Source organism: Columba livia, chromosome 1, assembly GCF_036013475.1.
Source record: "Columba livia isolate bColLiv1 breed racing homer chromosome 1, bColLiv1.pat.W.v2, whole genome shotgun sequence".
In the NCBI taxonomy this organism is placed as follows: domain Eukaryota; kingdom Metazoa; phylum Chordata; class Aves; order Columbiformes; family Columbidae; genus Columba; species Columba livia.
The window spans coordinates 126,717,151-126,731,509 of record NC_088602.1 but is presented as its reverse complement, the minus strand read 5'-3'; the positions used below and the strand labels follow the sequence as shown (position 1 = coordinate 126,731,509).

The 14,359-nt window shown below is 47.6% G+C and overlaps 1 protein-coding gene across 4 annotated transcripts in view; it reads right to left on the bottom strand.

The window, feature by feature from the left end:
• The window catches only part of SIDT1 (SID1 transmembrane family member 1), a 46,249-nt gene that overhangs the window by 7,247 nt on the left and 24,643 nt on the right, over positions 1-14,359 (bottom strand). For all 4 annotated transcript variants that reach the window (XR_002418184.2, XR_002418185.2, XM_005506249.3 and 1 more), the window contains exons 7-19: positions 14,264-14,357; positions 13,560-13,631; positions 13,114-13,207; positions 12,439-12,482; positions 8,046-8,117; positions 6,798-6,946; positions 6,094-6,167; positions 5,488-5,554; positions 4,758-4,831; positions 4,051-4,174; positions 2,869-2,986; positions 1,773-1,909; positions 33-141 (exon numbers count right to left, since the gene is read on the bottom strand). Coding sequence is in view for 2 of the 4 variants with exons in the window: in XM_005506249.3 (XP_005506306.2) it covers positions 33-141; positions 1,773-1,909; positions 2,869-2,986; positions 4,051-4,174; positions 4,758-4,831; positions 5,488-5,554; positions 6,094-6,167; positions 6,798-6,946; positions 8,046-8,117; positions 12,439-12,482; positions 13,114-13,207; positions 13,560-13,631; positions 14,264-14,357 (1,228 nt within the window). In the remaining 2 variants the exon portion in view is untranslated. The remainder of the gene's footprint in view (positions 1-32; positions 142-1,772; positions 1,910-2,868; positions 2,987-4,050; positions 4,175-4,757; positions 4,832-5,487; positions 5,555-6,093; positions 6,168-6,797; positions 6,947-8,045; positions 8,118-12,438; positions 12,483-13,113; positions 13,208-13,559; positions 13,632-14,263; positions 14,358-14,359) is intronic.

Here is a 14,359-nt window from a genome sequence, read left to right as displayed (position 1 = left end):
CTAGAGCAAGATGGTTCAGTCACAGCCCTTACCGATCTTGAAGCAGCCCATGTAGTAGATCTGGGTGCTGAGAGCCAGTGAGGCCAGAACATGGATCATTGAGAAAATGACCCAAAACCACACATCATTTTTCCCAAACACCTGAAAGCAGACATATTAAAAGTAAACTGAGCCGTGTTACCAGCAGACTGATCCTTTTCTTTCCTATATCACCATGGGTTATTAGAGAACCTCACTGAACGTGGAAGAGAAACTCACGAATCTTCCAACCCAAAAACAGATCTATAAATCAAAATAAAGTTCAGAGAAGCAAGTGGAGCTCAGCACTTCTGGAGAGGAGACTGTTCTTTCTGAATGTCCCTTCAGACAAAGATGAGAGCTTGGAAGGACTGCAGCTGGCCCAGGGAGCAGAAATGCAGGACTCCCAGGCGAAGCAAGCTCTCCCTGTTGAGGTGGGCAGCAGCTCTGCAGCCAGGAGCTGGATTTTTAAAATGGTTGTCAGGGAACCAGCTGTTACTTTAACAAGTACACTATAGTAGACCAAAAAGGACAAAGCTGCTCAGCAGGCAATTGCACCTATTGTACACGTTCATTCTATTTAAGGACTGGAAGTGACCTACAAATTCAGGTTAATGCTATATTAAAACTTTAATTTCTTCAGTTACACATTAAGGAGTTCAGAAACTATGGTCTGTCATCAGGCTGTGACCATGTACTACCCTTCCCAGGGGCACAGCACTTGCCTGAACATTTCCTCTGTGGAAATGAGCTTCAAAGCATTTCACAAGAAAAGAAATAGCATCCCATAATAAAATCCCAGCATTTTGAACCTGGGTGTGCAGGTCTACCACAGGTATCAAGAGATGCTTGGAAAGTTCCAAGTTCACCAGGTGCTCCTGCATGCCCTCTCCCACAGCCAGCCTCCTACCCAGAGACATTCACACAACCAACTGGTGTTCCGCATTATATGTGGTAGTGAGGGGCTGGCAGCCCACTGGGATCTAGCTGCTGGTTCAGAGCAAGAGTCCAATGAACTATGCCTGGTTAATGCCAAATGAAAGAGAGTCCTCCCAAAAAAAAAAAAAAGCAGCACAGACCTCCAAGGTAAGCCACAGGATAGGGATTCAGGCAAGCCCAGGTCAATATCTACAATGCTGTGAGCAAATGTGCAAAGCCCTGGATCAGCCTGACCTGTCAGCGAGTGCTGGTGCCCAAGACCAACTCTCTTGTGATCCCTTCTGCTCCAGTGCCCTTCTACAGGGCACTCCAGAAAGTTTCCTGGGAGCCCCCAGCCACTATCCTAACCCTGCACCTCTCCAAAGACAGCAAGGCCAACTGCAGGAGTTGTACCCAGCAGCAGAGTGTTTTCCAAAGGGGAGAAAGAGGCACAGGAAATTAGGTAGAGGACACTTGTCTTGGAAGCTCAGCCAGCCTCACCTCACTCCTCCAAGGTGAGCCACCCTACAGGAGAACAGCTGCATGCTTGCTTGATCAGACACTTGAATGCATCCATTTCTTCTCTTGAGGGCATGTGGTGAGCAAAGCCCAAAAAAGAGCCCACCTAGAGAAAACTGCTCTGCTCTTCACCTCTCTGCAAGCCCAGGGGAAGGGAAAAGGTAAACCCAAGAGGACTGGGAATTCAAATGCTAGCAGCCACTTAACACACTCTTATCCCACCCTACAGCTCTCTCCAGCCATTTTCCCACTTAAGCTATGTTCCCAGCCACACCATCTCCCCCCCAGAGAAGCAGGTAGGTGAGGGGGAGCCATACCACTCCAAGGACGGCCAGACAGATGACCACAGCAAATGAGGCATAGGCAGAGTAGGCACTGGCATTGATGTCTGGGTGGCGGGTCTGGTAGAGCTTGAGCATGCACAGTCCTGCGATCATATACATGAAGGAGGTGTCTGTGGAGGGAGCACAAGATCAGTCAAAACAGGTATTGCCAGTAGGCTGAAAAGCTGCTTTGAGTGCATCTAAAGAAGTGCAGCAGCAGGACTAAGCCCAAGGCTGGCAGGTACAAATCCCTGATGCTGCACTACATTGTAGAGAATGTTGTGCTTTGCTGTCTTGCAGCACATCTATCATACTCCACACCAAGAAAATCTAAACAGTCTCAGAAAATAAGTGCCCACAGTGCAGTACAGAAACAGGTAGGGAATCACAGAATGGTTGAGGTTAGAAGGGACCTCTGGAGGTTGTCTGGTACAACACTCCCTGCTCAAGCAGGGTCAGCTATGAGGTTTGTCCAGGACAGTGTCCAGTCAGGCTTTGAGTATCTCCACAGAAAACTTCACAGTCTCTCTGGGAAATCTGTTCAGCCTTTGACACCCTCAAAGGGGAAAATATACATATATATATATATTTTTTTTTTTTTTTTTTTCCCTGTGTTCAGATGGAGTTTCCTGTATTTTAATTTGTGTCCATTGCCTCTTGTTCTATCACTAGGCACACTGATCTTCATTCCCTCTCATCAGGTATTTACACACACAGTCAAGATCCTGCCTAAGTCTTCCCTTCCCCAGGAAGGTGAAGGAGCTGACAGAGGAAAGTTGCCACTGAGATGACAGACAGAGGCTTCCTAAACTTGAGCACTCTGCCACTCAGGCTGTGCACTTACTATCTTCAAATACTGAACTGCAAAAGCAAAGGGAGCTCTTGCCAGCAGTCCACTACCAGAGTCCCAAGGTCTGGAGAGGAGGCTGACATATGTTAGTCCCCAGCATCCAAAGCCTCAAACCCTGGAACAGGGAGACTCCAGGGCAGCTTGCAAGGGTAGAGGGATGGGAAATGCCAGCAACTCAGCAAGGGCAGAGCATGGCAAATCCTACCTCCAGCTCAGAAGGAGAAAGGAAATTCATCTTACCAAACTGGAAATTGGAGTAATTAGGGCAGACATGATAACAGGCACTGAGCACTCCTTCCATCATCAGAGCGATGCCCATAGCATAAAAGAGACCAAAATGCTTTGGGATCCCATAGTCCTGGAAGAGATAAGAGCTATAAAGTACTCTCACTGTCCTGATGACAAGTAAGCTTCCACTCTCCATCACTTCATCCCTCCTAATTCCTACACGTGTCCTTCAGTCACCAGTGCAGCACAGTGTGCTCTGTGCAGCCATAGGCTATGCATTTAGCCACACTGCACAGCCAGGTGAATCCACAGGCAGCAATCTCAAGCTAATCGCACAGAGACTTCTGGTCTGCAGACCTCGGTGTCTTGGTACTGACATCTTGAGACTAAAGATCTCTGCCCTGTACCTTGTGCCATGCTACCTCCTGCCCAAAATTGAGAGGGCATTGGGGATCCAGAGTAGGAGCCTTGCTCTTGTGGTCACGTGGGTTAAAGCATCTGAGGAGCAGAGCCCATCAGCCCAGGTGAGAAGGCATCCCTATCACAATCTGACTGAGATCTCACCTGAAAACCACAAGCAGCAGACCCTTAAAACTGGTAACACCTTTGCTTGCTACCACATCAGTGAAAATAGAGCTGTCTCTCACCTGAAATCACTGGTACCACTGACCACAGGGCTGTAGATTTCTCCATCCTCTCCTAAAAGATACTGCAGGAGCTCTGGCTACGAGCAGCTCTGCTTCAGAGCTAGAGGCAGCCAACTTCTTCTAGGTTATTGTAGGCAGCTCTATTCCCTCTTGCTAGCAAGAGAGCCAAGAAGGAACTCTTGATTGTATAAGACAAATCAAACCTCACTATAAACAAAAGCATTTTGGGATGCTCCTACTGTCCCAGTTCCTGCACAGTGAGTGATGGAGGAAAAGCTACAGCCATGGGACTCGTTCCTCTAGTCATCTCCTTGTCTTCACAAACCCAGGCTGAGTCACCACAGCAGTATGTACATACTGTAAGCAGCAGAGTACTGGAGTGCACAACAACATAAGCGGTCCCACCAAGAACCTTTTTCAGGGGAGGAAAAGAGGAGGATTCAACCCCCCAGCAAGGGAGGCAAATGGAAACCCACCATCGCTCTGCTTTTCAAGTTCCCCCTGTCCTTCATTCCTCCACTCAGCCCCATGCAACTGTGCTTCCTACCAGGGTATAGATATCCTTCATCTCCATGGCCCGACGGTGGAGAATGTCCCTGCGCAACACAATGAGGAGGAAGAGAAAGCCCAGCAGCATGTGGCCCACGTTGCTGAGGATGTTGTTGAAGGCACTACAAGGAAAAAGAAGGTATAAGACAATGGCAGCACAGCAGCAGAAAGCTGAACCCTGGGCCATGATAAGATCAATCCATTTTGCTCTCCTCCCACCATCCTCCACCTCAGCAGCTGCCAAACACCTGCCAGTTTTACAGCCTGGATGACAATTTTAGGTTGCATAGGTCACCTGCCCCAGTGGAATTAACACTTCCTCTGTAAGATTCCCAGTTCTGGGCTTTCTCTGCACTCCTGCATTAGTTCAGAGAAATGCTGCACTGAAAGGATGGATGTGAACTTCTTTGCAGAGCTGCTGCTCCTTGGATACAAGTGACAGTGTCCAAAAGAGCACAGGAGCACCTAATTGCCGTGCCATAGGTTTGCTAGGGGCACCCAGGTGCCATATGTTCCTGGGTGTATGTGTCTCACTGCAACAGAAAGCTACAGCTGAGCAAACCAGAAAGCTCAGAGTCCTAAACTCTCAGTAGTCTTGCCAGGCTCACATTAACTGTGTTGATAAGGATAAAATCCTAACCTGGGCACAGCACAAACACTCAGGAGGCACAGGATAATAATGCAGTGACCGCAGGGCTCACTCACCTCAGCACCCCAAGGGGATGAGCACACAGAAAGTTGTAGTAGCAGATGTCCTGATTGCCTGTCACATTCACTACCTAGACAGAGAGGAGGTGGGAGACCTGATATTAGCAAACCCTCCCCGCTCTGGGGGATTTGTTTTGTGCAAATACTGCATGTACACAAGGTGTACCAGGACAAAGACTAGATGCTAGCACTGACAAAGGGGAGTACTGACATCTGCAGGTGAAGCTTTTAGGGGTGGACAAGATGTTGCCACAGGCCACAAACCTGACAACAGTCTTCAGAGAAAACATACTGCGTGCTCTCAACTCCACCCCTAATAGATCTGCTTGCAGATAGCTGAATAACAGCAGGATAGCAAGGGCAGACTGGGGAGAAGGGAGGAAAAATCACTCATATCACAGCAAACCCTACTTGCTTTCAGAGGTAACAGCAGATTCCTCCTGCCTCTAAAATGAAACAGGCCCCAAATAAGACATCGGATGAGCAGAAAAACAGCTGCACTCCCGCTTCCCAAGCAAAAATAGCAGAACTGCAAGCTCAGTGGGCCAAGCCAGTATCAACACCCAACACATGGTGCAGAGAGATCAGCTCAGGTAAACTGCTGCCCAGACAGAGCAGGATTCCTAGGTGATCTTGGTTACACCATCCTTAGGCCACGAAATCACAGAACAATTTTAAAGGCAAGAGTACCCAAGCACAGGGGACAGCCACACAGAGCCCAACGCACCGTCTGATAAGTGATGACGAGCTGGATGACTGGCAGGGCATAAAACACTGCAATGGTGATGATGTTCCTGCAGAGAGGAGACAGTGGCAGCAGTTATACACACCAAAACAATCGGTGTACACCCAGGACAGAGCCCCATGGTGCTTGCAGAGGAATCAGTACACCTCGGAAGGGCACCGACCCTGCTCTCCCAGCTGGAGCTTTACGCTTCTGGTTGTGATCTCCTGCAGCAGAAGAGCAAATGCAAGGAGGAGGTAAACGCTGAGGGCACGAGAAAATCCAGGATGCAGACCACAAGCTGTATTTGAGTGCCAATTTATCCCCTTCTCCAGTATGTCTCAGCACAATCGTTGTTACCGTACTTCAAAGCAATTATGCAAACCAAAACCCATTACCAGGATCACGTGTGTACTGGTCCATAAATATCCTTGTTTGAGGTACATGGATCTGCAGTTACTGGTTGGAACAGGGTCAAAATGTGTAACAGGACAGCTCAAAGAATTTCCTCAGGTGTAAAGTGTGGTTCAGAAGTAGGGCATGTGGACAGATTCCACAACTAGAGACTGGGTTCATAGCTTGGGCCTTACCAGTTTGTATTCTCCTTACCAGAAATAGATCTTGTATTTTTTGCTGACAATCCTTCGGTCCTTCCTGGACAAGTCTGATAGATAGAGGAACACCTAAAACATTAATGGTGGGGAAAGAGCGAAGAAAAAAGAACTAATGAAGGACTACAGAATCCAGTAGAAGATCTTGAAGTATTTGGACAAGTGCTATCTGGACCTTTTTTTTTTTTCTTTTACACAACGAGATCATTGTATCCCTTGATTCTGTGGGTAATGAGTTCTGCAAAACCCTCTGACCTCCAGGAATGGTTCTGACCACACAGAGCGGTGCAGGATGACAAAAAGAGGCAGTTTGAGAGCTGCCAGTTTAAAGTCCCTCTGTACATCCACTGCAGTCACACTACTCGTATCAGATAACTATCTACTGTTGCACACTATTTTCTCCCTATGCTGTCTCACCTCCTTGGACTTTCCAGGACACTCTGGGCTTCTTCCTCCTTTCTTAAAAGTCCCCAATACATTCTGATTTTCCATATTAAAACACTCATTTCAGCAGCACACTTCACACAGCAGAAAAACTTTCTAGGCTCTGAAAGAGCACTAAAAAGCACATTCAGCTTTATTAGATTAAATCCCCCTGAAAGGGAAGCAGCTTAAAAACCCTGGCAAGTGATTAGTGCTGGTCCTGGCCCAAGATGTCTCCATGGCCCAGCATCACAGCCAGAGCTGTAATGCCAGCTGTACCTTAGTGCGGATGACGTTCTTATCACTTTCAATTTCTGGCATGGTGTCGAAGTCACTCTCCTCCTCCACAGAGCTGTCTGTGTCAGAACCAGTTGGTGGCCTGCGCTCAGGGGAAGACAACTGATGTCCACCACTGGAGCTTGACTCGTCTGGAGCAAAGCACAGAGAAGGAAACAGGCAGGGTAAAGGTTTAATCCCTCTATGCACAGCAACAAGAAAGCTGCCCCAGACATCAGCCACAATTTGCTGAGACAAGCTGATACAGCCACCTCAGGGATCAAGTTTCTCCATGATCACAAACCTTCCTAAAAGTCTCGAATACCAGCTAAAAGCATTTTCAAGGACCATCTTCCCTGCTCTGCAGCATTTTTGTTTTTCCCCATCCTTTATTCTATTACTTTTCACCTATAATATTTTCTACCCTTACTAACCTGGGCTCTGAAATCTGGAAGCCTGAGACAAGCCAGAAAGCTCTAGGAAAAGAAGCAAACTGTTCAGGGGTCAGGAAAAGGCTGACCTAGTTAACCTCCAGATTTTATATGAGCTTTATAGATAAGCTTTCCTAAAAATATTGTAGAACAAAAGACAAAGAGGGAGAAAGACAATTTTTCAAAGCAGGGAAAGCATCAGCTTTACTCCCATTGCATGCACAGTATTGGTCACCTGCAGGTCAGCAGGACCTGCCTGCACTTCCCACAGGTTGGCCAAGCTCCCAGACAGCCCTCTGCCCATACTGGCCTAAGGAGAACACAGGTTTCATTTCCCAAATGCTTTTAAAGCACTACCTTGGGAACTGGGGAGGGGGGGTAGAGTAGTGCTATTCCAGGACTTAAATCCTCCTGATTTTTTTCCCCAGACCTCATGAAATATCAGTTCCACGTTTCTTTGTCAGGTGTCCGGAGATATCACACCTTCACAGCCCAACAGCTGGGTGACACCTGCCTTAAGCAGCATTGTCACCAACACTTATCAGGTGACTGTGGCTTTGTCTAGTTGAGAGGAACATTTCCAATGACAGAGGATCTCTGGGCACCTCTTCCAAAGATTTGCCACCTTGTTGATGTAGATGTTTTGCCTTAAATTGCAACCTGAACTTCCCAAGCTGTATTTTTTTTTTTCCAAGTAGTTGCAAGCTGCTCCTAAACCAGATTGCAGCTTTATTCTTTCTGGCTTTAAAGCACTTTAAAGTGCTTTCTCCTGCCCCAGGCAGATGCTTCGCTGTGCCCCAAGTTCTGGAAGATACTGTACCAATAGCACCATAGCTGCTTCCCTCAGGGGTGCTGGCTGTGATGGGGTGTGAAGATGTCATAATCCCAGATCCTGTGGAAATAGATTCAAAAGGGACAATTAGTTTCATGTCAGCGCTGCAAAACATCTCTGAGGTGAAGAGAAACAGCTTGAAGAGCTGCAGGGGCTTGGGAAAAACGGCATTCCTCCAAAACAGATGGCAGTCTCCCCCTAGAGAACACTGTGCAAAAGGGAAACCTTTGCTTTGCAACCTGAAGCAAACCCATTCCCTTCAGCCTCCACACACAGGCTGCCAGTTCAGCCCACAAAACATGAGCCTCCCTCCAGCACTTTGCAGGAATCACATTATGGGGCTGCAAGATTTGGCAAATTCTAGAGCAAGTCTCATGATATTCAGAGCACCCTTATGAACTTCTTCTCTTTCTCCTCCTCACACATTGATCTATTCCAATATTGCTGCCTCCAGTTGTCCCTGGAAGAGTTGTAGACAGCCCTTGGCAAGACGGCTGCTACGTAGTTTTAATCAAGCAAGGAGAAAGCAAAACTGCTCCATGCAAAAAAGCAGTCATGATCTTGTGCTGATGACATGAGGGGCAAACCTTTGGGGGCTGTGACGTCCCTGCCTCCTGCCCACACACCTGAAGCAAGGAGGGCTGCATCTCCCAGTCAGGTTGCACTGGGACCTTCACCATCTGGCTTCTTTTTGCCTGATACCTGTTTGATCCCCCTGTGGTTGGGCGCAGCTGCTGAACTGGCATCAAATACACCAGTAAACACAGTCAGCTGAAACCCCTCAATGAGGGGTCAAACACCCATCTCCCCAAAAGGGAGGGAAAAAGAGCAGAAGGAACAGGACCACATCTTTCAGTGGTGAAAAACCGCGAGACAGGCCCAGCTACTTGTAAAGCTTCACCCTCCTAACAATATCATGTGGCCAGTCAGCAGCAAAGGACATAGGACACAGGATAGTAGTTAAAGCCAAGCAATCTTACTGCAGACTGGCCGTGGTCTGTCTTCCCAACCTGCACCTCTGGCTTCCCAGCACCTGATCTGTCCCAGACTGACAGGTACAGGCAGACTCCTCTTCACAGCTAGCAATTCAGGGCACTTTTGTAACACTTTGTGTGAGTTTTTATACCATTTCCATTAGCCACATATGTAAAGAGTTCCAAAACTGTTCCCTGCCTGAGCCCAACTCCTATGCAGGGCAGCACCCATCCAACAATGACATTTGAGGTTTCAAGTCCAAACTACTGCTTTCCTTTGACACACCCACTATGCTTGGTGGGCTGTGGGCCAAGAATTGGTCTCCACTTCAGCTTCCCTACCCTCCTGCTCCATCCCTCTGACCGGACAACAAACAGCTTAGAGGAACATCTGAAAAGGACAACATGGCATGGACTGAGCACCAGATGGAAGGCTCTGGCACACCACAGCCCCCCACATGACACCCCTTTAGCCCTGAGCTGAGATTAGCAGGATGTTTTTGCAGGCTGCTGCAGGAACAAGATCCACCTTCTAGTCTTCACCTGCTATGCAACCCTCCCTTCTCTCATGGCAGTTTTTCCTGTTGCTTTACAGTCATTTGGAAGTCCAGATCACTGGGAAGATGGAGAGAAAATAATTTCCCCATGTTCACGACACCAAGACACATGCACCTTTCCTTCTCCCATTAATCCTGTTCCACACTGATGCTCCCTCCTCCTTCTTTTTTTACCAGGCTTTATGCTCTCAAGTGACTTGTCAACCTTCTCTCCCAAGTAACCACGGGAAGATTTAAATCTGGACAAAGCAGGGAGGCCAAGGAGAAAAGGCACCCTGCCCTGTCTCTAACATCTGCTTCAGATCCAGCTCACCTACTAATTTCAGTCCCACTTCCCCATGTGTGAGTCAGCAAAGTAAATGTACCGTACTAGGTGTGGTTCCTCCAGCTACTGCCTCTACCAGACAGTGATGATGTGGAATGGAAGGTGTCCCACAGGATTAAAAAAAAGTTAACCACAGAAGCCAGGCACAAGATGGGTGACAAGAGCAAAGGCACACATGGAGTCGCAGGATATTCAAAGACAACACGGAGAGACAGATTGCTCTGCACCTCCATCCACATTTTCTTGGTGGGGAAAGGGAAGGGGAGGCCCAGGGGTACTTTGGAGGAAAAGAAACTCCAGTGGGTAGGAAGAAGAGAAAAAAAAGTCAAGAGAAAGCTAGTGTTCCCTGGGTGGTCTGGAGAACAGAAGGAACACACCACCTATGGAGAAAGGCTGAGAGATTTGAGCTTGTTCAGCCTGTAGAAGGCTACAAGGAAACCTTACTGCGGCCTTTCAGTACTTAAAGGGAGCTTATAAAAAAGATGGGGACAGAGTTTTTAGTAAGGCCTGTAACAATAGGACAAAGGGTAATGGTTTTAAACTAAAGGAAGGGAGATTCTGACTAGATATAAGGGAGAAATTTTTTACTATGAGGGTGGTGAAACACTGGCACAAGTTGCCCAAAGAGGTGGTAGATGCCCCAATCTCGGGAGATATTCAAGGCCTGGACAGGGCTCTGAGCAACCTGGTCTAGTTGAAGATGTTCCTGCTCATTGCAAGGGGGTTGGACTAGATGACCTTTGAAGGTCCCTTCCAACCCAAACTATTCCTTGACAGGGAAGATGCTAGTTACCATTTTATAGACATCAGTCAGACAGACCCACACCCTGAAGAGACACAATAGAAAAAGAAACAGCATGAGGATAGGACATGATTTCTTCCTGGAGAAAAGTACTCTATGAACGTGGTGTAAAATAAATGGGAGAAGACAGGTCACAGATGGAGCAGGTGGCTTTGGAAGGAAACCTGCAAACTCTTGAAGGAACCGTGGTCCTCCGTCCTTTCACAGGGATACTGTTCAACAATCCTCCATTCCCAGGAAACCAGTTGTCTGTCCTCCAGGTCAATGCTAAGCACAGCATCTGTGCCCTGCAGCTTCTTTGGGAACTTCCACAAGCATCAGAATTTAACTTCCACCTCTTACCAGGGCAGCTTGGAAAGCAGCTTCTAATCTGGCTTCAGTACTTGAACCCTCAGCTGCAGAACCAGCAGCACTCCCTGGGGCTGCTGGTCTCACCCAGCTGAGACTGTGCCTCCTTGCCTTAGACAGTGACCCCTTGTCTCAGCGTCCTGGAGCTCTTCCAGGGCCTCGGTCGGGTCCCTTCAGCTTCCCCAAACTCCACACAGGCCCTTCCCATTTCTCCAGTGCTCTAAGACATGCTGTTGTCTCACAGCAGGATACATCCCAAATGACATAAAATTAGAATATTTTAAGCACATTTTTACAGTCCCCTGCTCATTTGGTTGTGAAGAAAACCTTTTACGCACATTCCACACACAGGGATGTCTATGTGGATCTCAGTGACTAAAGAAGCCACTCCTGAGAAGCCAAATGCCCCCAGGCACTTGGTAGAAATATTAACTCAAGTAATGCCAGGTCAGAGTGAAGTTCCACTGCTGATCGTTTAAGCACAGCTTAGTTATACTAGTATGCTTATCTGGTCGTACATAGCAGACTGGAGAGACTGAATAAGCTGGGGATTAAATAAAGGGAACACACCAAGAACCTTTCAATGCTACCAAAACATAATATCCTCCATTTCCCCAGGAGGGAGGTACAAACGATGATGCCTTCATCCTCAGACCAATGCTTTGAACTACTTTGCAGACACTAATATTTAAACAAAATGAGATGGCCAGCTTCTCTCACTTCTCCAGAAAGCAGAAAGTCCCAGTAGACCCCATCCACATGACAAAAATTTCTGTCTTTCACTGGTAGCCTCTTAGATGCAGCTATGTTTTTTTTAATGCAGAAGTCTGCAGTATGTCAAAATGTGGGTGCAGTATGAAGTAAACTTAATCCAATGCCAAAGTAAATAACAGAAACACTTCTAACTACCTAACTGCATTAGTCATTCATTCACTTGGTTATTTGCAACTCCTAGCTAAAAACAAATTAAAATTTAAATTTAAAAAATAGACACCATGCTTAAACTAGGCAGAGGAAATCATAAAGCATAAGAGCTGACAAGCTCAAGGTGCCTTGTTTCAAAATTAATAGACCTGGCAGCAGTAACATTAGCCTGTAGCCAGGTCTAGCGAAGGCTTGCCCTTCCTTCCACCCGTCTAAAAGCCAGTGCCTCAGGGCAGAGGCCAGGACCAGGTTCAGGAGAACCTGCTTCAATTGCCCTCTCTTGTGAGGGCAAAGAAAAAGCTCTAACATCTTTCAGCAGCAGAGCCTATGTGGTACACGTACAGGGAAGAAAGTTTGAAGGGACAGAAGGTACTTGACTAACAGTCTCTTGTCTGGTCTGGGACCTGTGCTGTCCACTTAAAGCTGTCCCACAACAGAAGAGAAACCTTACCATCCTCAGGACTCAATCTCCCAGCTGAAGCCTTCCTCCGAACCCTGAAAAAGAACAGGCAGTTCTCATGAGACAGCAAATAAGGCCCACCACCTGCCAGGCATGGCAGGATTATCCAGGACACCAACAGTTAAACACTGTGCAAGCTCTAAAAAAACAAGTAAACAAAATACTGTTTGGACTAGGCATGGCTCAGCCATGACTGTTTGCTGTCTACCTCTCAGATTTCCAAAGCAACAGAGGGCTTTTTTACCCCCTCAATTATCTACCAGAGCCAGGACAACCAGTTACATGACTGTCCCATCGTGCACTCCGTGTTGGGAGAGACTCTCAGAACACCTTCCCAAACCAAACTCCCCTACTCAGGGAACCAAGCACATAGAATCTACTGAAAGCACAGAAGGACCTAGAGGCACACATCAGTGTGATGCTTAAGAAGCCAATACCACCTCTTTCAATGCAGGTGCCAAGCAGTACATACGCTCACAACAAATTAAAAATAACAGCAAGAAAGAGCATGCACGCACACACACACTTCGGTCAGTAGGAGCCCACTGAGCTTGTGGTCGTGAGCTTGTTTCACTGCTCTATTCAGATGCTTGCTGCCCCACTTGCCCTGAATTCACTGCAGGAAGAGAAACAGAAAGGCTGTTGTTGTAAAACTCCTCAACTCACCTGATGTAGTGCACAAAAGCAACCACCACTGATCCCAAGTAAAATGAGAGGAAACTCAGGAAGCTGAAGAACATGGCCTGGACATAAACGGACTCTGAGGGAAGAGAAAGCACCAGTCAGCTCACAGAGCAGAGATAGCCCTTCCTGGAGCCAGTGCTCCTGTCTTGCTTTTCCCAATACCACCTGGTGCCAATGCCAAGCCCCAAACAGTCCTTCAAGACAAATCACCAGCACATGTTGCAAGGTCTCCCACCATTTCTTCACCCCCATTGCCAGCTGGTGAGCCACACAACACCTCCTGGAAGGGACCAGGGCTGCAACAGCTTTGACTCCTCTGCTGGTGCTTTCTGCCCCATCCCATCAGAGGGCTGCTGTCCCAGCCAGACCCTCCTACACAGAACCACCAAGTCCCCCCATAAAGCTGCATATAGCACAAAGACACTGACTTTTAATAGAGGGCACAATTGTCACTTGAAGGTTCTTTGTCCGCTGCAAGTTCCAGGTACGGTTGACATTCCCTGGGAGATACAAAGTGTACACCAAATGTAAAAACAACCAAACATTAACAATCTCTGGCCCTTATCTCAGTTCTTGGCACCTGCAAAAACACCAGGGCCTGGCTTTTCACTAAAACATGTGTGTGGTTTTGCTCTAAACCTTTCCCAGATTTCTAAATGTACAGCCTTTTCCATGTGCTTCCCTCAGCTCGCCTCTACCCACAGCCTGTTTTTCAGACTAGAAATCCCTGCTTGAGTCTTCCATATATTGCTCAAGTGTGGATGCCTGAATCCCACAGGCATCTCATCTCCTATTCATCTAGTCCCCAAAGGGCAGTTTCTGTCACCGCAAATCCTGGGACACCATTTTTGCCTTTGCCCAAACCTCTGCTGGCAAAACACTACGGTGCAGGATGCCATGCTAGCAACTTGTTATTTTTCAGCAGGGCTTAGCACACCCTGCCAGTACAGCTCCGCTGACAGCTTTTGGATAAGAGAAAAACACCTGGAAGGACTTCAGTCTTCCTCACAGCTACCTGGATAAGACATAACTATATGACCATCCTTGTGTCATCCCACAGGAAGGCCCCCAAGGACTCTGCTGCTCCACCACCTGCATGAAGCAACTAAATCTGCCTCCCAGCACAACTTACCATGAATGGAGGAAGGCACAGAACCCCCACAGGCATAATCCTCTGGCTTTATGACAAACACAACGAAGAACTGCTCACCTGGGAAGTCCTTTCTCT